Raw genomic sequence first — 22780 nt, 5'->3', positions numbered from 1 at the left:
ACTCTCCCAAGGAGTGGCCGTCCAGCAAAGATGACTGCAAGAGCACAGTGCAGAATGCTCAAGGAGGTTAAGAATCCTAGAGTGTCAGCTAAAGACTTACAGAAATCTCTGGAACGTGCTAACATCTCTTGATGAGTCTACGATACATAAAATAAGAATGGTGATCATGGGAGGACACATGACGGAAGAAGCCAGTGCTGTCCAAAAAAAACATTGCTACACGTCTGAAGTTTGCAAAAGTGCACCTGGATGTTCCACAGCGCTACTGGAAAAATATTCTGTGGACAAATGAAACTACAGTTGAATTGTTTGGAAGGAACACACAACACTATGTGCGGAGAAAATAAGGCACAGCAACATCAAAACCTCATCCCAACTGTAAAGTATGGTGGAGGGAGCATCATGGTTTGGGCTGCTTTTTCACCTAAGGGCTTAGACAACTTCCTATCATCAACGAAAAAATGAATTCCTATGTTTATCAAGACATTTTGCAGGAGAATGTAAGGCTATCTGTCTGCCAATTGAAGCTCAACAGAAGTCGGGTGATGCAACAGGACAACGACCCAAAACACTGAAGTAAATCAACAACAGAATGGCTTCAACAGAAGAAAATACACCTTCTGGAGTGGGCAAGTCAGAGTCCTGACCTCAACCCAATTGAGATGCTGTGGCATGACCTCAAGAGAGCAGTTCACACCAGACATACCAAGAAAATTGCTAAACTGAAACAGTTTTGTAAAGAGGAAAACGTTTGGCTGAGGTTATTGCTGACAAAGGAGGGTCAACCAGTTACACGGTGTGTTCAATAAAGACATGAAAACATATAATTATTTGTGTTACTAGTTTAAGCAGACTGTGTTTGTCTATTGTTGTGACCTAGATGAAGTTCAGATCAAATTGTATGACCAATTTATGCAGAAATTCAGGTATTTCCAAAGGGTTCACATACTTTTTCTTGCCACTGTATGTCAAATTTGAGGATTCCACTGATAATTTGGTGTGTCTAAATACGTGTCATAGGTCTTACTCAATTTAAATGAAGGGAAATTACATTGTGAGCAAAATTATTAATCATGTCACTTGAGTAAATTATTTTCAAAGGGTTAATGACCTTAGATTTTAGCATCTGTGGCCATTTAAGAAAATCCTCAATGACCTCAAATCAACAAACCCCGGTCAAACCCTCCCCTAACCTGGACGACACTGGGCCAATTGTGCGCCGCCCTACGGGACTCCTGATCACGGCCGGTTGTGATACAGCCCGGGATCGAACCAGGGTCTGTAGTGACACCTCTAACACTGAAATGCAGTGCCTTAGACCGCTGCGCCACTCGGGAGTGGGGTCCGGGGGTGAGCCAGAAATACTTTCGCTATTTTCACAAGCAATTATTATGAGCGCAATTGCTGGCAGTGGCGCGAATTGCTGGGTTTTGGTAAATAAACAAGTTGTAGTTGTGACGAGGGCTTGGCCACTCACTGGCCAAGCAAGGCGTTCCATGGCTTAATACTGCATGCGTTTATCTGAAGTTCTTTAGGTTTTTGACGGTCTTTGCGTCAATACGTTCTGTAGGTTATTGACGGTCATCAACTCCAATTCGGCTGAGGGCACGGAATATTCTCGTCCTAGTTCATTGTGGATTGACACTACAGATTAGTAACCCTTTACATTCATAACAGTATACGGGTTGAAAATGGCAGATTTGGACACTGATAAGCTCCTAAATTGGAACGCAGTGGCTGTACAGGTTCTCCGCTTCACAGCTCTGTATTGGTTTTGACTGACAGCCGTTCTGAACTTAAGCACCGCGCGAGACAAGAGGTTGCCCCCTCCCTCCCGCTAATTGAGCAACTTTAACAAATGTTTTTGTTGTCTGAGTGAGGGAAATGCTGTAAATTACGAGGACTCTATGTATTTTGAAGGATGAGACGTTGAGGATTATAATAAATACCGCTTTGATGTCATACATGCAAGCCAAACATCCGTGAGTCTAAATGTGCACTTCACATTTCCATAATCATAAAACAAATGTAATATACAGTGTCAACGTTTATGATCACTATGTTTGATGTACAGCGCTATATACTGAGTTGTCCTGAACAGAATTAGGTTATATTTGTTGTATTGTGAAGAAAATTTGCCGTGGAACATGCAACTGAATGCACTCATGACTCCATTCTACTCTCACCAAAACTACGATCTGCTTCTCTGAATTACCTAGTGAAAGCCTAACACTGTAATATCGTATTTTATCATTTAGCTAGTCATGTTGGCAATAGAACAAGCTTTCAAATTATACCCACCTGACCCAGATAATGGACAGCTTTTGGATTGCGTAAACAACAACAGTACATTGTGTAAAGGCAGAGATGCAGGGTTGTGTTCAAAACATCTACAAGTGTGCTTTATATACTTCCTCAACCGCACAGCTAGGAGAGCTGAAAAAAAGTGCCTTATAGTTGAAGACTCTTCTTTGATTCACAAAAGTGCATTAAAATTACTAAACTGTACACACTCAAAACCTTGTTGCACTTACTCCACATTTGCTTGTTATGCTACTGAATGTATATAGAGTACTTTCAGATTTTGTTATCAACAAAATGAGGTGAAAAGTACAGCGAATGTAGAATGCACGTAAAATCAATAGTGTAATGTTCGGATTCAGTCTTCTGAACTGTTGTGTCCTCACCTTTAGTCTAATAACTGTCCCATAATCTCCAAACTGTTCCCTTTGAATTGCTACCATGGTTATGCATTTCCATATTTCTTCTGAAAGATCTCAATTTAGCCTTATCTATATAGGCCAATTCCCACGAGTGTAAGGGATTAAATAGCATAGGCGACAGTTACAAAAAAAATCCGGTGTTTGCTCAATATGTTTGGAGTGTTGACAGTCAACATTGTAACTGGCTTTAACGAGTATAGGCCTTCACGCATCGCACTTCTCAAATAAAAAATACTAGGCGTAAATCTTTAAATATACTAACGTATACCAACGTAAATGTTATTGTATGTGAGGCACAATCTCAATAAGCAAGATATATACTAGGCCTGCCATTCATATGGCGTTAACGGACTGAAAAATGTTAACAGCCTACGTTTGGAGGAGCGCGTCTTTGGTAGCCGGACAAGAGGCGCTCTTTGGAAATGGGGAGGTATTCAAGCTAAATGGAGTATGCATTGCAGGTAGGCCTATGTGAATTGTGAATAATGCAAAAGCATGTTGGCAAAAGCCTCACGTGTAGACCATTTAAAAACCTTTTATGGATAGACTACTTGGGCTAATGCATGGCCAGGATAAGAAAGACACCAGACACATTTCTGTTGAACCAGCTTTCGTTATAGTTCAGTAAGGGTAGCCTACTAAGAGCTTCTTTTTATCAAACTAAAACAAGCAATTGTTACAGGAAAATAACTTCAATGTTTCTAAATAGGAGTGTCACCGGATTATAAAAGGAGCTGGCTAAAATAATGTAATAGCCTACATAGATAAAAAGGGGATGTCCGCTCACTGTTTTGCTGCTACCACAATTCATCTTTTAATAAAGCTTTGGTGATTAAGATTTATTTCAAAGCGGTCTCACGAGGCAAACCTTTTATCGATAATCTTGACTACCTGGCGAATGCATTGGGCATGACAAAATAAATAAACTGCCTTCATTGAGAGGAGGGGAGGCTATGAAAAAATATGTTTCTAAATACGAGGTTTACGGCCACAAAAAGCACATCTCTCTTGTTCCATGTGCGTATGGGCACTGTGCACCACGGCTGGATAGGATGGACTTTCGTTGTCAAAATCCTGTCATAACGAACCTTGTTAGTGCTAAGACCAGCTTTCGGTTAGTCTTAAATATCCACACCAGCGCATACTGAAAATTACACTTTGGCACACCTTTTTAAGGACACACCTCAGATATTGACATCCCTCCCACCTCAGAGCAAGCGAGCTCATATAAGACAGGTAAATTATAGAAGAACACAGGCTTTAACAGGTCGAAATTGCAAACAAGCGTGCGTTTCACAATTGCGCTGGCTTAACGCTAGCTGAAAATAGAGCCCATTGAGGACACTTAGGACTTAAAGCAGCTAGCTAGGTAGAGGCTTCTTTCTTCCCATAAAGTTGTGAATGTGTAGTTAGCATTACCCCAGAGGGGCCTACCTTTTGCATCCTCTGATTTGGTCTCCTCTGCTTTTGCAGCTGCCACATCTGTCCCGTCTTCGTCACCTTCCTCTTCCCTACCAGTGGTTTTCTCATTGTCCCCCACTCCGAGCACCTCTATTCCCTCTCTCAGTGAGGAGTCTGCAGTAGCCTCTGCAGCCTGCATTATCTTGATGTTGCTACTATGCTAGAGAGAGTTTGAGTTGAGTTACATGTTAGCACCAGTAACAGTAATGTTTGCTACAAACCCACTCCTTGGACAGAAGATATGCATATAAAAAAGACATGATCTATGTTGAGAAAGTGTCTTCAACACAGCTTATGGAGAAATTTCGGGTCAGAAAAATAGCCTGGCTATTACATGGACGCTGAACGTTCAGCCTGCTCCACAGTCCCTATGGAAGCTCTAGTCTACATTCCCTGGTTAAATTCTGTTTATGAATACTTTTAAACTGTCTCCATGGCTAAGGTAATAAGAAATACAGTGCCTTCAGATGGTATTCATACCCCTTGACTTATTTCAACAACAAAAAAGGCATCTTTGGCAGCGATTACAGCTGTGAGTCTTTCTGGGTAAGTCTCCACACCTGGATTGTGCAACATTTGCCCATTTATATTTTTCAAAATTCTTCAAGCTCGATCAAATTGATTGTTGATCATTGCTAGACAACCATTTTCAGGTTGCCATAGATTTTCAAGTAAATTTAAATAAAAACTCTAACTCGGCCACTCAGGAACATTCACTGTCTTATTGGTAAGAAACTCCAGCTTAGATTTGGCCTTGTGTTTAAGGTTATTGTTCTGCTGAAGAAGAAGAAAAATGGAATCTCCCAGTGTCTGGTGGAAAGCAGACTGAACCAGGTTTTCCTCTAGGATTTTGCCTGTGGTTAGCTCCATTACATTTCTTTTTTATCCTGAACATCCATAATGATTACAAGCATACCAATAACATGATGCAGCCTCCACTATGCATGAAAATATGGAGAGCAGTACTCAGTAATGTGTTGTATTTGCCCCAAACATAACACTTTGTATTCAGGACAAAAAAGTTCATTGTTTTGCCACATTTTTTTATAGTATTACTTGCTATGATTACTTGTTGCAAACAGGATGCATGTTTTTGAATATTTTTATTCTATACAAGCTTCCTTCTTTTCACAATATAATTTAGGTTAGTATTGTGGAGTAACTACAATGCTGTTGATCCATTCTCAGTTCTCCTATCACAGTCATTAAACTCTGTAAAAAAAAAATGTAAATAAAAAAGCTGAATATCCCTTTGAGCATGGTGAAGTTATTAATTACACTTTGGATTGGTGTATCAAAACACCCAGTCATTACAATTTAAAGTCACCGTTGGCCTCATGGTGAAATCCCTGAGTGGTTTCCTTTCTCTTTGGCAACTTAGTTAGGAAGGACGCCTGTATCTTTGTAATGACTGGTTGTTTTGATACACCAATCCAAAGTGTAATTAATAACTTCACCATGCTCAAAGGGATATTCAGCTTTTTATCTTTTTACACTCATCTACCAATAGGTGCCCTTCTTTGCGAGGCATTGGAAAACCTTCCTGGTCTTTGTGGTCGAATCTATTTTTCAAATTCACTGCTCAACTGAGGGACCTTACAAATACTTGTATGTGTGGGGTACTGACATGAGGTAGCCATTAAAAAAATAATGTTAAACACTATTGCACACAGAGTGAGTCCATGCAACTTATTACAACTTGTTGAGCACATTTTTACTCCTGAACATATTTAGGCTTACCATAACAAAAAGGTTGAATACTTATCGACCGGTATATGTAGTATACCGAAGTTTGCGGTTTGTCTCTTAGAAGAGTTTAAACGGGACATGTTGCCACGGGTAAGTTCCATTGATTTCAATACAATATTGATCTGGTTGATTAATTTGCGTGCACACTATTAATTACAGTAAAACAAGCTCATCAATTTCAGTCTGGAGTGACCGCTTGGCAAATATTATTGAGTGATCTTTTTTAAATGTACTAATTTAGCAAAATACAAGTAAGCTGAACACACATCTGACATGTGTATAGAGAGTATTTTTTTTGTCTTGGTCTTCAACATATCAATGTATTTCAACATATTGATTATTCATTTGGACAGAATTCTACTTAAAATCAGGTAAAAACGACTGAATGAGCCAAAAAACATGATATGATTGATAGATTTGGATGATAGTGAAATCGTGAAAATATGTTTGTTTTGCCTACTATTAGCCTAGCTACACATGACATGTTATTGAAGTCAGCTAGCTAAGTTAACTGTATGCTAGCTGACTAAAACTTCTTCACCATGGAGTGGAGTTATGATGAACTCCACCAAAGGAGTGGAGCAGAGACCAGGCTTTGTGGAATTCAAGTCCGACTACAATCGATTTGCCTAAGGTCAATACTTCAAAATAATTGAATTACGAAACATGTACCTCGTACTTATGTGTGTCCTCTGTAGTTGCCTGCCTTTCTTTGTTTGCTGAAATCCATACTTTTTCAATAAACGTTAATCAAATACAACCACAGACTGGTTTCCTTGTTGAGATTCAACTGGCACATGCGATGAGTTGCCATTTTAGATCAACAGTAATGAGCAAACAAGTTATTGAAAAAGTATGGATTTCTGCAAACAAACAAAACCATGCAACTACACTGAGGAGAAATATATGTAAATTAAGCGTTTCAGAAATAAACGTTTAAAGTATTGACCTTGGACGAATCGATTGTAGTCGGACTTGAATTCCACAAAGCCTGGTCTCTGCTTCACTCCGTTGGTGGAGTTCATCATAAACTTCCTTCACCATGGAGTGGAGTTTAGTCAGCTAACTATATGTTAGTGAGCAGGAACATACATTGCAATTGTCACTGTAAGAAACTATTGCAAGATATTGCGTTTGCTACCTTAATCCAATTGTCAGTTTGTTTTCGCAGATAGATCGGGTAGACAACGCAAATGATCCTACCAGTTAGTAATTGATAAATGCCTCAAAAGTCTAAACATTCAAAACGAAGCAGATGGGAGACACACAGACGTAAACACAGCGCCATTTTCTGGAGAAACGAGACACAGACAGTGGGGGCGGGGCGCAAGGAATCCATGCACCCAAAAATAATTCTCAATTTCCAAGCTTCATGATTTCAAGTAACAATATTCAAATCGACCAAATGCATATTATATTGCTTACTTGGAAATTGCAACATTTACGTGATTTTGACAATTTAATTATTGGGACGAGGAAGTGGTGGAGGAAGTATACGTCATAGGTCATACGACCAAGAGTGTCGATTGGCTCAGTTTGGTGACGGCCCCTGTGCCTTATCGTTTGAAAATATTGGGCGGAAGGCCATTTTACGATCGTTTAAGTCTTTTTTTTTATCAACAAATTCTGGCATCATTTACTCTAGCAAACATCTTGCACTTTTTTTATACAAACCACATTTTATAGAGAACAGGAGAAAACTATCGGTAAGGTTGAGTGTTTTATTCGCTTTAGATTCTCGACAACTGAACTGGCTAACGACATCTAACAACAAAGAGGGTGGCAGACCGCTGGCTATGTGTTTCAAGCTTGCTTGCTAGCTAACGTTAGCTGGCTAACCCGTGTTTATTAGGCTCTCATTATCCGTTTCTAGCTAAGTAAATGTAATTTATTGTTTCGTAGACATGGCGGCCCAGCGCGTGGCTGAGGACGTTGCGAAAGGAACCAAACAGACAGCCAGGGTTCGGGTTGCGGTGCGCCTACGGCCCTACATGCGCATGCAGGACCAGAAGGGCGAAGGGGCCTGCGTAAGAAGACTGGATACGGAGACCCTGGAGATAATCAACTGGAGGAACGCCACAGAGACTCTGCAATACCAGTCAGTGCCTTTTTGCCTGAAACAATATCAACCTTTAGTCATCACATGCCAGTTTATTTTGATACTTGATAAAAATCCAAATGTGGTTGAACATAGGTGTGTTTGGGGACCAGATGGATCACTTGCTTCTGTGTGTGTGTGTGTGTGTGTGTGTGTGTGTGTGTGTGTGTGGGGGGGGGGGGGGACAAAATACCACAGGCAACAGACTGTCCCTTAAAATTCTGTGGTGGGTTTCAGGTTTGACGTCTTCCACGGTGAGGAGACAACTCAACAGGAGGTGTTCCTCTCCTCAGTGAAGCCCATTCTACCCCACCTACTGAAAGGACAGAACGCCAGCGTCTTTGCCTATGGCCCAACTGGAGCTGGTATGTCAAAGGGCTGTCCTTTATGTTTTCCTTTGAGGGCGATACAAGGTACTGTCAATGAGTTATTGCCACGGACTGATTTCAGGTTAAGCATCAATACTTTCACTCTCATAAGATTGGTCCTATATGGCCTTCCACTGCATTTTTTTTGCTCTTCCATCATATTTATATCATTGTTTCTAGAGCTGCTTATCAGCACTGTGTGTATGTGCAGCTTTGAGTATACTCTAATGCAGCGGTTCCCAACCTTTGCATTTACAGGGACCACCAAATCAGTCATAAGTTGCAAAAATAAAAATCTGGCCAAATTTTGAGTCTGTTTTAGCAGTGAACGTAACATATTGAAGGCATCTTATTACAAATGGGAAAAATATATGTAAAAAAATAAATAAATGCATTCGGTACCGGCCGCGGATCACGGCTTGAAAACCACTGCTCTAATTTGCATTATCAGTAATGGCTAAACGAGTGGTTAGCAGCAATGTTGTATATCGGGAAGCGTGCTAGAAAACTCCATTATCCACCAGTCAGCACCAACCGCCTGCTCCTCTATCTCCTCACCCAGGGAAGACCCACACTATGCTGGGCAGTCAGGAACAGCCAGGGGTGATCCCACGGGCGGTCCGAGGTGTCTTCAACCTGGTGAAAGCCAAGGAGAGGGAGCACGAAGGCTGGGACTACAGCATCGGCATGTCCTACCTGGAAATATACAACGAAAAGGTAGGACTGGGTGGTCTGATGTTTTATGAAATATGCTTAGCTGTTTTGTTTGGTTATAATTGTTGCTGGTATTTATTGCGACGCATTGTGAGTGCTTTCATGTGTTTGCCAATATGTCCTTAATCAATTTGTCATTCCTCGCCTCCTCAAAACACATCAGGGGAGAAAGTCAGAAGGGAGGGACCTTAGATCCTCTCCTCCAATGCATTTTTGAGAATGAGGTGGACACAAAGAATAGAAAGTGAAACGAATGTTGACTCAATGATTTGGTTTTATTATATTGAGACTTTTTTTGGCAGTGTTTTTTACATCTCATGGTCTGTCCCTGCCTCCTTCCCTGTTCCAGGTGCTGGACCTGTTGTCCCCCAGTGCTCAGGATCTGCCCATCCGAGAGGACAAGGACAGGAACATCCTCATCCCGGGCCTGACCCACACACCCCTCTCCTCCTTCTCCAACTTCCACTCTCACTTCATCCCTGCCAGCCTCAACCGCACAACGGCCTCCACCAAGCTCAACCAGCGCTCCAGCCGCAGCCACGCCATTCTACTCATCAAGGTTTCTACACACTCTGACTCCCATAGGTTTATATATTTCCCATGAATTACTTAGTATTAGATGCATGACATGACATAGATAGATTTACATAAAGCAAACCTCTGGTTGCTGCTGCTATGCCTGTTGGGACAATCTCGGGGAGGTAAAGACCTCTGTCTTTAATAGGACAGTCCGTGTGGCTAGTGAATAAGGCAACTCATATTTAGCAGTCTGAACACAGATTTAGATATCTCTAGCAGAGCCATAGATGGAGCACGAAATGATTCCCAACCCTCTCCCTTCCTCTTTCCCTCCGCTCTCCATACCTTTATCCTTCTCCACTTTTCTCCCTTGCTCCTTCCCCACCATACCTTTATCGTTCTCGCATTCTTCTTTTCTTCCTCAATTAGAATGTTTAATTCTAAATGTGGGCCTTGGTAATAATGTCCAACTGACACTAGTGGGAATTTATCGCTTCTCCTTGTGCTTTAAGCAAATTGTCTGAATTACTGTCTGACTATGTTAAATCTGAATGATTCATTTTGGATGATTTTTAATCTGGATTGGTTGATGCCAGTGTCAGATTGGCTGAGAGAGATTTAGCTCAGTACAAAGATAACTCGGCTGATAACTAAAACAACTTGTCCCAACTTTAAACACCCTGAAAAATGAACTATTTTAGATATTATTCTAACAAATGCCCCACATAAGTTTACTGCCAATGGAATATTTTAGGGATACAAATCTTTCCCTTTAAAGACCATTCAATACATATCTAAATACATGGGCTCCGATACAGGAACGATGCGTTTTAGTTTGAAACGATTCGGTTTGATTAGAGTATGAATCAATGCACTAACATTTGTTGCGTAAACGCATTCATTTTCCATTCTAAATTAAATTCTGCTGCTGATGGAGCTCATGAGCTGGCCTCTGCGCTGGATCTGTCTGAGCTGACGTGTGTGTGTGTGTGTCTATGGTGTATGTACGATGTAGGCACCTGATCTGAGCCATAAGGGATACTAGGCATCTACCACCCCACTATCATCATGGGGTGGCAGCAATGTAGCATGTTTTTTTGTGTGTATGTGTGTCCGTTCTGAAATCACCATCACCCAGTAATTAACTTGTCATTTTTGCAGATTAAGTGTTTGGGCTAGTAATGAATCAATATTTGTTTACAAATTAGCTATGACATAGCCAATGAATACTGTGTATATATAGCACAACTTTGAATTTCACCTCATCTCAAAATCAAATGGTTTTGACCGTTCGGACGTTTTTAGTGAGCTTCTTTTCTCTTGGTTTTGCTTCGCAAAGTGAATGATGTGCTCAGTTATGAAATGATCAGTTTTACCCTCCATTTCTCAAGATGACCATATACGCTGATTGTTTAGCCTGAGGCAAAACTACCAAAACTATTGCTCACGGTGAACCTGAAGAATCAAAATCAAATCTATTGTTAGCCCTGTTCAGCAGGTAGCCTATAGCCAGATGCGAGTTGCCTCCGGTAGCTTAATTTTATTCCAGTAATTCACCGTTTTCAAGAGCGCATCAGGGCTTAGCCTTAACGCCTGTCTCATCTTGTCCAGAACAAGTAACAGAAATATCGAACAACAATCACCAATCAAACGATTACTCCAATCAGAATTGGATCAGAGAGACAAACATTGGAATAATATTCAAATACATTTTTTCCATGTAGTCTTATGTGCATATTGGCTACAGTCTCATGTACAAAACGATGCTGACATGAAGGCGCCAGAAAATGTAGTCAAACTTTAATGAGACTTTTAATTACATAAATATATTTGACAAATATAATGAAGGATAATTAACATGAACGTCTAAAGGCTTGATTCTGTCGGTATACTCGAGACACAGTTTGTTCAGATCAAATGGTCACAAAACCGGAGGGTGAAGGAGAGTGCCTTTTGCTCACAACACATCAACCACTTTGAATCTGAGCGGAGGTGCTCAGCATTTTGAAACGTATGTTTATAATTCATATAGATCATAGTTCATATTAATAACCCATGCTTGTTGATGCATCTCCCCCTTCTGACTTAATTTCGAACTAATATTTTCCTCTGTCACATGAAACTAGGGCTGGGCGATATATCGATTTAATTTGATTAATTCAAATTTGTTTTTGTGCGATATGTCAAATGGCTGTATCACAAGAATTGAGGTTTGGTTGTTTTTACGAGGGGTTACATTATAACGTTGGCAAATGCGGCATCTCGCCCTCTGTCAGCCCATAGTGAACCGAACCATGAACCAACGGCGTCACAGCACATGCTAAAAAGTTGTCCACAAATAGCAATCCTCGACAGCCTTTCCCAAGTTGTAACCATGCCCATGAAGTGTAGCGGCAGACATTCTATCAAAATGGACAATGAGATAGCCAGCTCAGCCTCTCGTGAGAATGAAATCATTCCCAAGGGTCGCAATGTTTGTTCTGTCATATGGAAGTGGTTTGGGTTTGAGGTCAGATGTTCAGCAAATCAATGTCCTGTGCAAAGTGTCTCAAGACAATTGCCACCAGGTGTGGCAGCACAACTAACCTCTTCCAGCACCTGAGACAGAAACACTCAGTGGAATGGGAGGAATACGTGAAACTACACGATGCTGATGCTTCCAGTTGTCCCACTCCCAAAACGTCTGGTAAAAGACAATATACCATAGCCGCATAATTTTCAAATGTCATTCCATATGACAAGAAAAGTTTGAGGTGGAAGGAGATAACAGATGCGGTGACTTATCACATAGCAAAATATATGGTCCCCATCTATACAGTGGAAAAGCCTGGCTTCAAAAAGCTGCTAAACATAATTGACCCCAAATATCAGCTACCAAGCTGCAAATATTTTGCGGAAGAAGCATTGCCACGGTTATACATTGCTATCTGCGAAAGAGCAGTGGTGGGGATAAAGTACCCAATTTATCATACTTGAGTAAAAGTAATTTACAAATGAAGCACGTGTGTTTAGTAAGTAGGGATGACCAGAATGTTTTCTTGATAAGTGCGTGAATTGGACCATTTTCCTGTCCTGCTTTTGGTTGTCAGGGAAAATGTGTTTTCTTTAGGAATGTAGTGAAGTAAAAGTTGTCAAAAAAATATAAATAGTAAAGTACACATACTACTTAAGTAGTACTTTAAATCATTTTTACTTAAGTACTTTAGCCAGCTTCTCTGTGACTCTTTCGCAGTGGTGTAATGTGTCGTAGTTTTCCACCACAACCGATCTATTGTCGAGCAGAACGTTGGAGCCATATCTAAGCTTGACAGTCCATTATATAGATGAAGAATAGACATTGCTAAATGTATGCCTCTAGACATCATACTTCCCAGATGACCATACGGGTGAAATAATAGCCCAGGGTCTCGAAGACACACTGGCATGGAAGCTGAGCGAAGACATGCATGATAAAAGCATTGCGCTTGAACAAGTGGACCCGTCTGCAGTGCTTTGGACACGGGCTTCACCTCGCTATCGGTAAGTGTGACATTGGATAATGAAAATGCATTCAAAAAATGAATCTTCAGACCAGCTGTAAATAATAATAATAATTTACCTTTGTAGCTGGTTGTAGTTCTACCAATCCAATAGCAAATTAACCACAGGCATGTTTAAAGAATAACAACAATATGGACTAAATGTAATTGATTTGAAATGTTTTCAATCAAAACAATTAAATATGTAAACATGTAGGCCTATGCAAACAGCTACAATGGTTAAACATTCTTAAACAATGTAGTAGTATTATACAGGGTGAAAGTGTTTGCCAATACGTTTTCTTTGTTAAATAGAAATACGGATAGAAATAAGGTTTATCAAAAACTGTTACATCACGATGTGTGGGAATGCTGTATTTGTTACATTACTAAAAATGTTGCCATTGTAAATATTATTTTTGTTTCTTTTACTAGTTTTTACATTCTTATTTTTTTTTACAGAGAATGGTGTGAAAGACCCTCGGATTGACCGTGCCACCGGGGTATGCAAAAAGGTTGTTATCAGCTTCTCCTTCAGCTTCAAAAATAGCAGAGACATGGTTTTGGTACAGGCTGAGCTCAATCTACCAACTCATCAGAGTCCTAACCAGGTGGGGTTCAAGACAGAAGACGGTTGAATGAGTCCTGGAGCAGGAGAAGGCCATAGCACGGGTCATGGGCTCAGAGAAGAAAAGCAGGCACCTGGTGCCCAGCTGGCAGGATATCAACGTTTTGGAGTCAGTGAACAAAGCCATAAACCCACTACAAGAATTCACTGATGTGCTGTCTGGTAAGCCTGTGTTGCATCTGTTCAACACCTGCAGCCAGAGGAGGGTGAGAACGGTCTCACAAAGCAAATCAAGAGCGCCACACTGGAGTATCTAAATGACAAGTATGATGACCCTGCCACAGATGATCACCTGGATATGGCTTCAATCAATCAAATGTATTTATAAATCCCTTCTTGCATCAGCTGATGTCACAAAGTGCTGTACAGAAACCCAGCCTAAAACCCCAAACAGCAAGCAATGCAGGTGTAGAAGCAGAACCGGATCCCTGGTCCAGGAGAAAATGCATAGCAGACGACAAGGTTGAGGGCATCAAACGAAGAGCTGTTTTGGAGCTCCAGTCTCTGCTAGCTGAGAAGAGCACACCTCAGCCTGGCACAGCTGTGCATGTGCGCCCAGAAGCTGAACCTGTGGCTAAGAAGAGCAAGAAAATACTTGCAAGCATCTTCAAGAAGACCGTAACGTCTGCCTCCCAGTCAGAGGATGACACCATCAAAACTGATCTTTCAAGCTAATTGATGTCCCCTGACACAGACCCAGACACTGACTCGCTTGAGTGGTGGAGGCTTCATAAGGCCTACTTCACAAGACTGAGCGATCTTGTAAAGAAGTACATATGCATTCCTGCTAAAAGTGCCCCTTCAGATAGGGTCTTCAGCACAGGTGGGAACATTGTAACATGCCGTAGGGCATGCCTCAAGCCAGAGTCGGTAGACAGGCTCGAGTTCCTCTCCAGAAACCTATAGGAGCAAAGTAAAATATAATTTTGTTTGACAGAAATGTAGTATTTGTTTTATTTTGCACATTTTCAGGGATACATGAGGCATGTTTTCATATTTAAAAATCTTATGTTCAATGACAGCCTGGCAAGTGATGGTGTTCATTTGTTTATTTTGCACATATAGGCTTAATTGATACAGAAAGACAAGTGGCATTGTTTATTTCTTCATTTTAATGAAGAAATCATTTAAATAGGTGTTGTCTTTCTTTTTTTCTCGAAAGAAACACAAAAAATCGAGATACACAGTGCATTCGGAAAGTATTCAGACCGCTTGACTTTTTCCACATTTCGTTACGTTACAGCCTTATTCTAAAATTCGTTACATAGTTTTTTTCCCCTCATAAATCTACACACAATACCTCATAATGACAAAGTTAAAACAGATTATTTGAAATTTATGCAAAGGGTGGCTACTTTGAAGAATCTCAAATATATCATATATTTTGATCTGTTACACTTTTTTTGGTTACTACAGGATTCCATCTGTTATTTCATAATTTTGATGTCTTCACTATTATTCTACAATGTAAAAAATAAACAAAAACCCTTGAATGAGTCCAAACTTTTGACTGGTACTGTAGGTTGTCACTCAGCTAATAAAGCCTGATGTTAACGGTGCCACCCAGACGTGCAAGATCAGGAACAGGCTGCCTACTTCGCGTCGGGCACAGTGCGCGGTTTGACTAGGCAGGCTACTGATATTCCCTGGAGTTGTTCGGTATGTGAAATTACTTGTAGATCAATGACTGTCAACACAGTTGCATGCTTAATTCGACACTGAAGGAGAGGACGCAACTGTTGTCAAAAAATGTAGCTTATTTTTAGGAGGGTGGAAGGAAGGCAATATAAGCAACAACAACAAAAAATGGTGAATCTGTTAATGGTGATGTTTAAATAGATTTTCTGGCTGAAGAATCGAGGACCGATGCATCCATAGAATTTTTGCTAATGAGCTCAGTGACCAGTGTCCCATTGCTTGCATAAGAGATGCTAAGCTACCTAAATACCATCCATGTATTATTACAAAGACATTTTAGGGATTTTAATGCGCATAATTTCATGTCTCATCTGGGGTTGTGTGACTGGGGCATTGTCATCGATCTCTGACTCGGATCAGGCCCTAAATTGTTTCACTTCTCTAACATTGTTGCAAATCAGAGTCCTGCATGGACATTCATTTTAAGCCCTACCCATGCCTGCAATGTTCAGGACCTACCTACCCAGGCCCAATTGCTTCTGCCAAATTTAAGGCACTGCCCGAAATAACTTTGTTATTAAATCCATTAGCTGTTCCTCTCTGTCAGTCACGCTCTGCTCATGGCGGCTCTGTTTCTGTGAGTATCCATAGCTCCGCTTGGGCTGCTCTGCTCAATGACGAGACATTAGAGAGGAGTTGGCTCCTTTCGTCACTCTAAACTCTGACAAAACTCAAGGAACATTATTTTCTGAGAAATAATCTCTCCTGTTTTATATTTGGCGAGGTTAAAGCACTTCTGACACCATGTTATGATCTTAGTCAGATATCACTGTACTACGCAGCAAATCAAGCAAATGGCTCAGCTTCAAAATGTTAGTGATACCTGAGCCATGCCCGTAACCCTAGTTATTGATGCAAAAACAGGCCCTACCTGTCCCTAACCCAATGTATAATGTCGGGGTGAGGTAGCAGATAAGCATGCTTTTGTATAAAAAAAAGAAAAAAGAGGCCATCTATTTGAAAGAATAGTTTCTGGAAATTCTAATTCCAGTAGAGGGAGTCCTTTTATTCACCTCGAAAGTGACGGTAAATAATGAATGATGAACTCCCATATTCACTATTTTTATTTCAACCGTTATATATATGATGTACTAAGTGCCATGCAGCTCTCTCCCCCACTTATTGCAGAATCGTTAACCTATATTTTTAACTTAACAGTTGTTTCTGGTGTTCCTAAGATCTGGAAAGCGGAACATGTCCTCCCCCTACACATAGGAGATCCTTCTGACTTAGAAAAATTGAACCGTATTTATCTTGCCTTTTTAGAATCCCTGCCCAACTCTCAGCGAATAATTTTTTACTTTTTTTTCTCTCATCCTATTCTAATTGTGCACCAGTCTGGTTTTAGACCTGGTCATGGCACCGTTTCAGCTGCTACGCTTATTCTAGATCTGTTAAATTGCTTAGAGCATAAAAACCATTATGCTGCCTTATTTATAGACATTTCCAAGGTAATTGACACTCTTGACCATTACATTCTCATTCAAAGGCTGACTGAAATAGGCCTAGATCAGTTCTCAAACTGAGGCCTAGATCAGTTCTCAAACTGAGGCCTAGATCAGTTCTCAAACTGAAGCCTATCTGTCAGATAGGACACACTGTGTGATTTCTGATGGTGTAAACCAAAGTCTAGTTTCATATATATTACAAAAGGTGTAACGCTGGGATCGGTATTGGAACGTGTTCTCTTCACTATTTATATGAATAATATTGGTCTGTTTATAATACTCATTTGTATTCAGATGTCACTTATCTATGCTATTGCCCAAACTGTTGACCAGGCTATATTAGAGCTGTGATCTGACTTTGTTACCTTAGAAAAAGTTGGTTTAAAACTTGTCCTTGATGCAGACAAGACTAAATATACAGTGCCTTCAGAAAGTATTCACACCCCTTGACTTTTTCCACATTTTGTTAGAAAGTGGGATTTAATTTGCTATTTTTTTTGTCAATGCTCTACACAAACTACTCATGTCAAAGTGGAAGAAAAATGTGTAACAATTGTTAAAACATTTTTTTTAATCTATGAAAAAGAAAACACTATCTTGATTATACACTGCTCAAAAAAATAAAGGGAACACTTAAACAACACAATGTAACTCCAAGTCAATCACACTTCTGTGAAATCAAACTGTCCACTTAGGAAGCAACACTGATTGACAATAAATTTCACATGCTGTTGTGCAAATGGAATAGACAACAGGTGGAAATTATAGGCAATTAGCAAGATGCCCCCAATAAAGGAGTGGTTCTGCAGGTGGGGACCACAGACCACTTCTCAGTTCCTATGCTTCCTGGCTGATGTTTTGGCCACTTTTGAATGCTGGCGGTGCTTTCACTCTAGTGGTAGCATGAGACGGAGTCTACAACCCACACAAGTGGCTCAGGTAGTGCAGCTCATCCAGGATGGCACATCAATGCGAGCTGTGGCAAGAAGGTTTGCTGTGTCTGTCAGCGTAGTGTCCAGAGCATGGAGGCGCTACCAGGAGACAGGCCAGTACATCAGGAGATGTGGAGGAGGCCGTAGGAGGGCAACAAAACGGCAGCAGTACAGCTACATCGGCCTTTGTGCAAGGAGGAGCAGGAGGAGCACTGCCAGAGCCCTGCAAAATGACCTCTAGCAGGCCACAAATGTGCATGTGTCTGCTCAAACGGTCAGAAACAGACTCCATGAGGGTGGTATGAGGGCCCGATGTCCACAGGTGGGGGTTGTGCTTACAGCCCAACACCGTTCAGGACGTTTGGCATTTGCCAGAGAACACCAAGATTGGCAAATTCGCCACTGGCGCCCTGTGCTCTTCACAGATGAAAGCAGGTTCACACTGAGCACGTGACAGAGTCTGGAGACGCCGTGGAGAACGTTCTGCTGCCTGCAACATCCTCCAGCATGACCGGTTTGGCGGTGGGTCAGTCATGGTGTGGGGTGGCATTTCTTTGGAGGGCCGCACAGCCCTCCATGTGCTCGCCAGAGGTAGCATGACTGCCATTAGGTACCGAGATGAGATCCTCAGACCCCTTGTGAGACCATATGCTGGTGCGGTTGGCCCTGGGTTCCTCCTAATGCAAGACAATGCTAGACCTCATGTGGCTGGAGTGTGTCAGCAGTTCCTGCAAGAGGAAGGCATTGATGCTATGGACTGGCCCACCCGTTCCCCAGACCTGAATCCAATTGAGCACATCTGGGACATCATGTCTCGCTCCATCTACCAACGCCACATTGCACCACAGACTGTCCAGGAGTTGGCGGATGCTTTAGTCCAGGTCTGGGAGGAGATCCCTCAGAAGACCATCCGCCACCTCATCAGGAGCATGCCCAGGCGTTGTAGGGAGGTCATACAGGCACGTGGAGGCCACACACACTACTGAGCCTCATTTTGACTTGTTTTAAGGACATTACATCAAAGTTGGATCAGCCTGTAGTGTGGTTTTCCACTTTAATTTTGAGTGTGACTCCAAATCCAGACCTCCATGGGTTGATAAATTGGATTTACATTGATTTATTTTTGTGTGATTTTGTTGTCAGCACATTCAACTATGTAAAGAAAAAAGTATTTAATAAGATTATTTCATTCATTCAGATCTAGGATGTGTTATTTTAGTGTTCCCTTTATTTTTTTGAGCATTGTATAAGTTGTCAAACCCCTGAGTGTTAGAATCACATTTGGTTGCGACTACAGCTGTGAGTCTTTCTGGTTAACCCTCTAAGAGCTTTGCACACCTGTATTATACAATCATTTTCTTTTAAACATTCTTCAAGCGCTGTCAAGTTGGTTGGTGATCATTGCTAGACAGCAATTTTCAAGTCTTGCCAATTTTAAGTCAAAACTGTAACTATGCTACTCAGGAACATTCAATGCCATCTTGGTAAGCCATTCCAGTGCGTATTTGGCCTTGTGTTTTAGGATATTGTCCTGCTGAAAGGCGTTTGTCTCCAAGTGTCTGTTGGAAAGCAGACTGAACCAGGTTTTTCTCTAGGATTTTGCCTGTGCTTAGCTATATTCCGTTTCTTTCTATCCTAAAAAAAAAACTCCCTAGTCCTTGCTGATGACAAGCATACCTATAACATGATGCAGCCATCATCATTCTTGAAAATATGAAGAGTGGTACTTAGTGATGTGTTGGATTTGCCCCAAACATAACGCTTCATATTCATGACATAAAGTTAATTTCTTTGACACATTATTTGAAGTTTTACTTTAGTGCCTTATTGCAAACAGGATGTACGTTTTGGAATATTTTTGATTCTGTACAGGCTTCTTTCTTTTCACTCTGTCAATTTGGTTAGTGTTGTGGAGTAACTACACTGAACAAAATAATGAACTCACAAGTAAAGTGTTGGTCTCAGGTTAAATGCACTGAAATAACAGATCACAGAAATGTTCCATGTGCACAAAAAGCTTATTTCTTTCAAATGTTGTGCACGAGTTTGCTTGCATCCCTGTTAGTGAGAATTTCTCCTTTGCCAAGATGGCCCATCCACCTGACGGGTGTGGCATATCAAGAGGCTGATTAAACAGCATGACCATTACACAGGTGCACCTTGTGCTGGAGACCATAATAGGCCACTCTAAAATGTGCAGTTTTGTCACACGACACAATGCCACAGATGTCTCAAGTTTTGAAGGAGTGTGCCATTGGCATGCTGACTGCAGAAATGCCTTCCAGAGCTGTTGCCAGATAGTTGGCTTGTTCTCATTAAAGACCCGTAGATCACTTCATTACAACCTTTTTTTGTTTGCCAAACTATACTATACAAGCTTCCCAGTTACCTTACTTAGTTCTTAAAGTATAAAAACATGACATAAGCAACCCTGTGAACGGGTTTGGTAACTCTTGAGGTTCCTCAGGTCTCCACCGACCTAGGTAAATCCGCTTTTAGTTTCAACACGCCACATTTTGGAATCGCTTATAAAATGCATTGTGTTTGGATTTCCTCAGTTTAAAACTCTGACAAATGAGTTCATGAGGTGTGGAATTGTTTTGATTGACTTTTGATAACTTGTTTGTGATTGCTGTGATTGATGTTCTAGTGTACTTCGTATTGTATCTTGAAGTTTTATATTTTCTTTTATGTCCTCGGGGCACTATTGAAAATGAGACAGCTGGTCTCAATTGGGCTTCCCTGAATAAATAAAGTTAATAATTCCTTCTGCCTCTCCCCAGGTGGTGCGGACACAGCGCAACCCCCCGCACCGGCAGCAGACAGGCAAGCTCTACCTCGTGGACCTGGCCGGCTCGGAGGACAACCGGCGTACAGGCAACAAAGGCATCCGCCTAAAGGAGAGCGGCGCCATCAACCTCTCCCTCTTCACCCTCAGCAAGGTGGTGGACTCACTCAACGCGGGCGGCGGCGGGCGTGTGCCCTACCGTGACAGCAAGCTGACGAGGCTTCTGCAGGACTCGCTGGGCGGCTCGTCCCACTCGGTCATGATCACCAACATCGCGCCCGAGTACACATACTACTTTGAAACCTTCACAGCACTTAACTTTGCCGCCAAGTCCAAGCAGATCGTCAACAAGCCCTTCGTACGGGAGACGGTGACCGTGCCGTCTGTACAAGGTGAGAAAGGGGGATGAAATTCAGAGGTATTTATATTATGGGCCCGTTCATTGCAGGCAGCAAGTAATATGGCACAGCACAATTATAGATTTTGATGGATTAGAGTCTTGACATGAACCCTGTGGAGCCAAAATGACTCACCCCTTTTTCCTGGTGGTTCTTATTGTTTGACATAAAATTGTATTAATCACAAATGAAACATTTTTATTTATTTATTATAATTTTTTTTTTAAGACAGCCATGTATTAATGACTCCATTATACAATCATACAATCAATTTGACATAGTTTTTGCCAATCTAACTTCCAAACAACTTAATGGTAATAATTTATTTGAATGGTAAATCTACTGATGAACGGAGTAAATCAAGATGTAGCCTCGGTCTATTCACGATACAGGTGAATGCATATTATTCAAATGGAGTGTGTGCGTGCATTGAGTTGAGCTTGTTTTAGCTACAGATTACTAACAATCCCTTCCATTTAGGACTTCTTATATTGGCAACTATTAGAACATATTATTGTACTGATCAACAACATTTACATAGAAGCATTCTCTTTTATACAAGTGTGTGCAGTCTCTTTTTTAAGAAAGTAATGACTCGTTTACGAGGAAGAATGTGGCTGTCGAATCTGACTGTGCTTATGGAATCTAGTAGAAGCCAGACGGAAGTCTAGGTAGAATACGAAGTGATTTAGATTTTTTTTTGGTGACGAGGGAGACGAGTTAATAACGTTTGATCACAATCAGCTTTGACATCAACATATTTTGTGTTATGGTATGCATATTATCACAAAAAAGTACTAGAGAAGTGAATTCAGCTGTAAGCTAGCAAGGAAAGTTAGCTTCCAGTTTTAATTGTAGCCTAGCGGTATCATCTTGCATCATAAAAGTATTCTAGGTTCTATGGACATTGTTTTGCCTACAGTAATGAACAGTTTAAACATTTCTACATGCCGTGGGGCATTATTCAAGTGTGTTAACTTCTGTGCAGCGTGACTGGGGAGCTAACAATGCAGCCTAGACAGCTCTAGCAATGATTGAGTAAATGGAGCAGGCACTTTGCTCTTCATGCTTTAAAGGGGCTACGCTCATTTAGACTTGATGACCCCTGATCACGTGAGACACATTTGAAAGAAGAACTGAACGTAACAGACCCTAGTACAGGACCATTATTTATTTTTGAAAAAATACAGAATTTACAGAGTACCGTGCAACACTAGTAAGCTGTAATGTATTACGGTAACTATCCCAAAGTTAAGGTTCTTCAGAAATCCCGGTTGGTTGATTCCCAGAAACAGGGAATAGGCTGGGAGGGAACCCTCTTACCAAGATTTCTTAACCTGGGAACTTTTGAGAAAGTTTACATTTTATAAAAACCGAACTCGACGTGAGAATGTGCTTATCCTCCCGCAAACTTTAGATAATGTGTATTCACAGTTTCTAGTGGTTGAAGTATTACATCGCAAGGCAAAAGTAGTAGCCTTGTGCAAATGGGGAATACATGACTCTTAGGTAGCCTAGCTAACTATAATAAGATGCAAACATTTGCTGTTAGTGTGAAGAGTGAAACTTTTTTTCTTGTCTTTGCATTCCAAAATAATTAGGAGTAGACATTTCCATGATCATTGCAGAATAAATTCCTCATCTTTTCTGACTATGCTGGTTTCATAGGCTACTTCGAAGTAGTCTATAGGCCTACAACAAGTTAATATAGGCTACCATTCGTCCCATCTCTCATTTA

General features: G+C 41.0%; 2 protein-coding genes across 7 annotated transcripts in view; one reads left to right on the top strand and one right to left on the bottom strand.

Annotated features, from left to right (window-relative positions):
• pagr1 (PAXIP1 associated glutamate-rich protein 1) overlaps window positions 1-7240 on the bottom strand; it is a 36434-nt gene extending 29194 nt beyond the window's left edge. The window contains exons 1-2 of one of the 5 annotated variants that reach the window (XM_029713740.1): window positions 6883-7240; window positions 4158-4344 (exon numbers count right to left, since the gene is read on the bottom strand). In XM_029713740.1, coding sequence (XP_029569600.1) covers window positions 4158-4323 — 166 coding nt within the window. In that variant the 5' untranslated portion in view covers window positions 4324-4344; window positions 6883-7240. The remainder of the gene's footprint in view (window positions 1-4157; window positions 4345-6882) is intronic. The other 4 variants (XM_029713733.1, XM_029713749.1, XM_029713759.1 and 1 more) reach the window with 4 other exon arrangements.
• kif22 (kinesin family member 22) overlaps window positions 1967-22780 on the top strand; it is a 52034-nt gene continuing 31220 nt past the window's right edge. The window contains exons 1-6 of one of the 2 annotated variants that reach the window (XM_029713678.1): window positions 1967-1982; window positions 7836-8031; window positions 8269-8396; window positions 8962-9116; window positions 9463-9672; window positions 20640-21036. In XM_029713678.1, the coding sequence (XP_029569538.1) occupies window positions 7838-8031; window positions 8269-8396; window positions 8962-9116; window positions 9463-9672; window positions 20640-21036 (1084 nt within the window). In that variant the 5' untranslated portion in view covers window positions 1967-1982; window positions 7836-7837. Of the gene's footprint in view, window positions 1983-7449; window positions 7640-7835; window positions 8032-8268; window positions 8397-8961; window positions 9117-9462; window positions 9673-20639; window positions 21037-22780 lie in introns of those variants that run through there. The other variant, XM_029713669.1, reaches the window with a different exon arrangement.

This window comes from Salmo trutta, chromosome 2 (assembly GCF_901001165.1).
Source record: "Salmo trutta chromosome 2, fSalTru1.1, whole genome shotgun sequence".
NCBI lineage: Eukaryota > Metazoa > Chordata > Actinopteri > Salmoniformes > Salmonidae > Salmo > Salmo trutta.
Note: the sequence above shows the minus strand (reverse complement) of the source record. Positions and strands in the feature narration are given on the sequence as shown.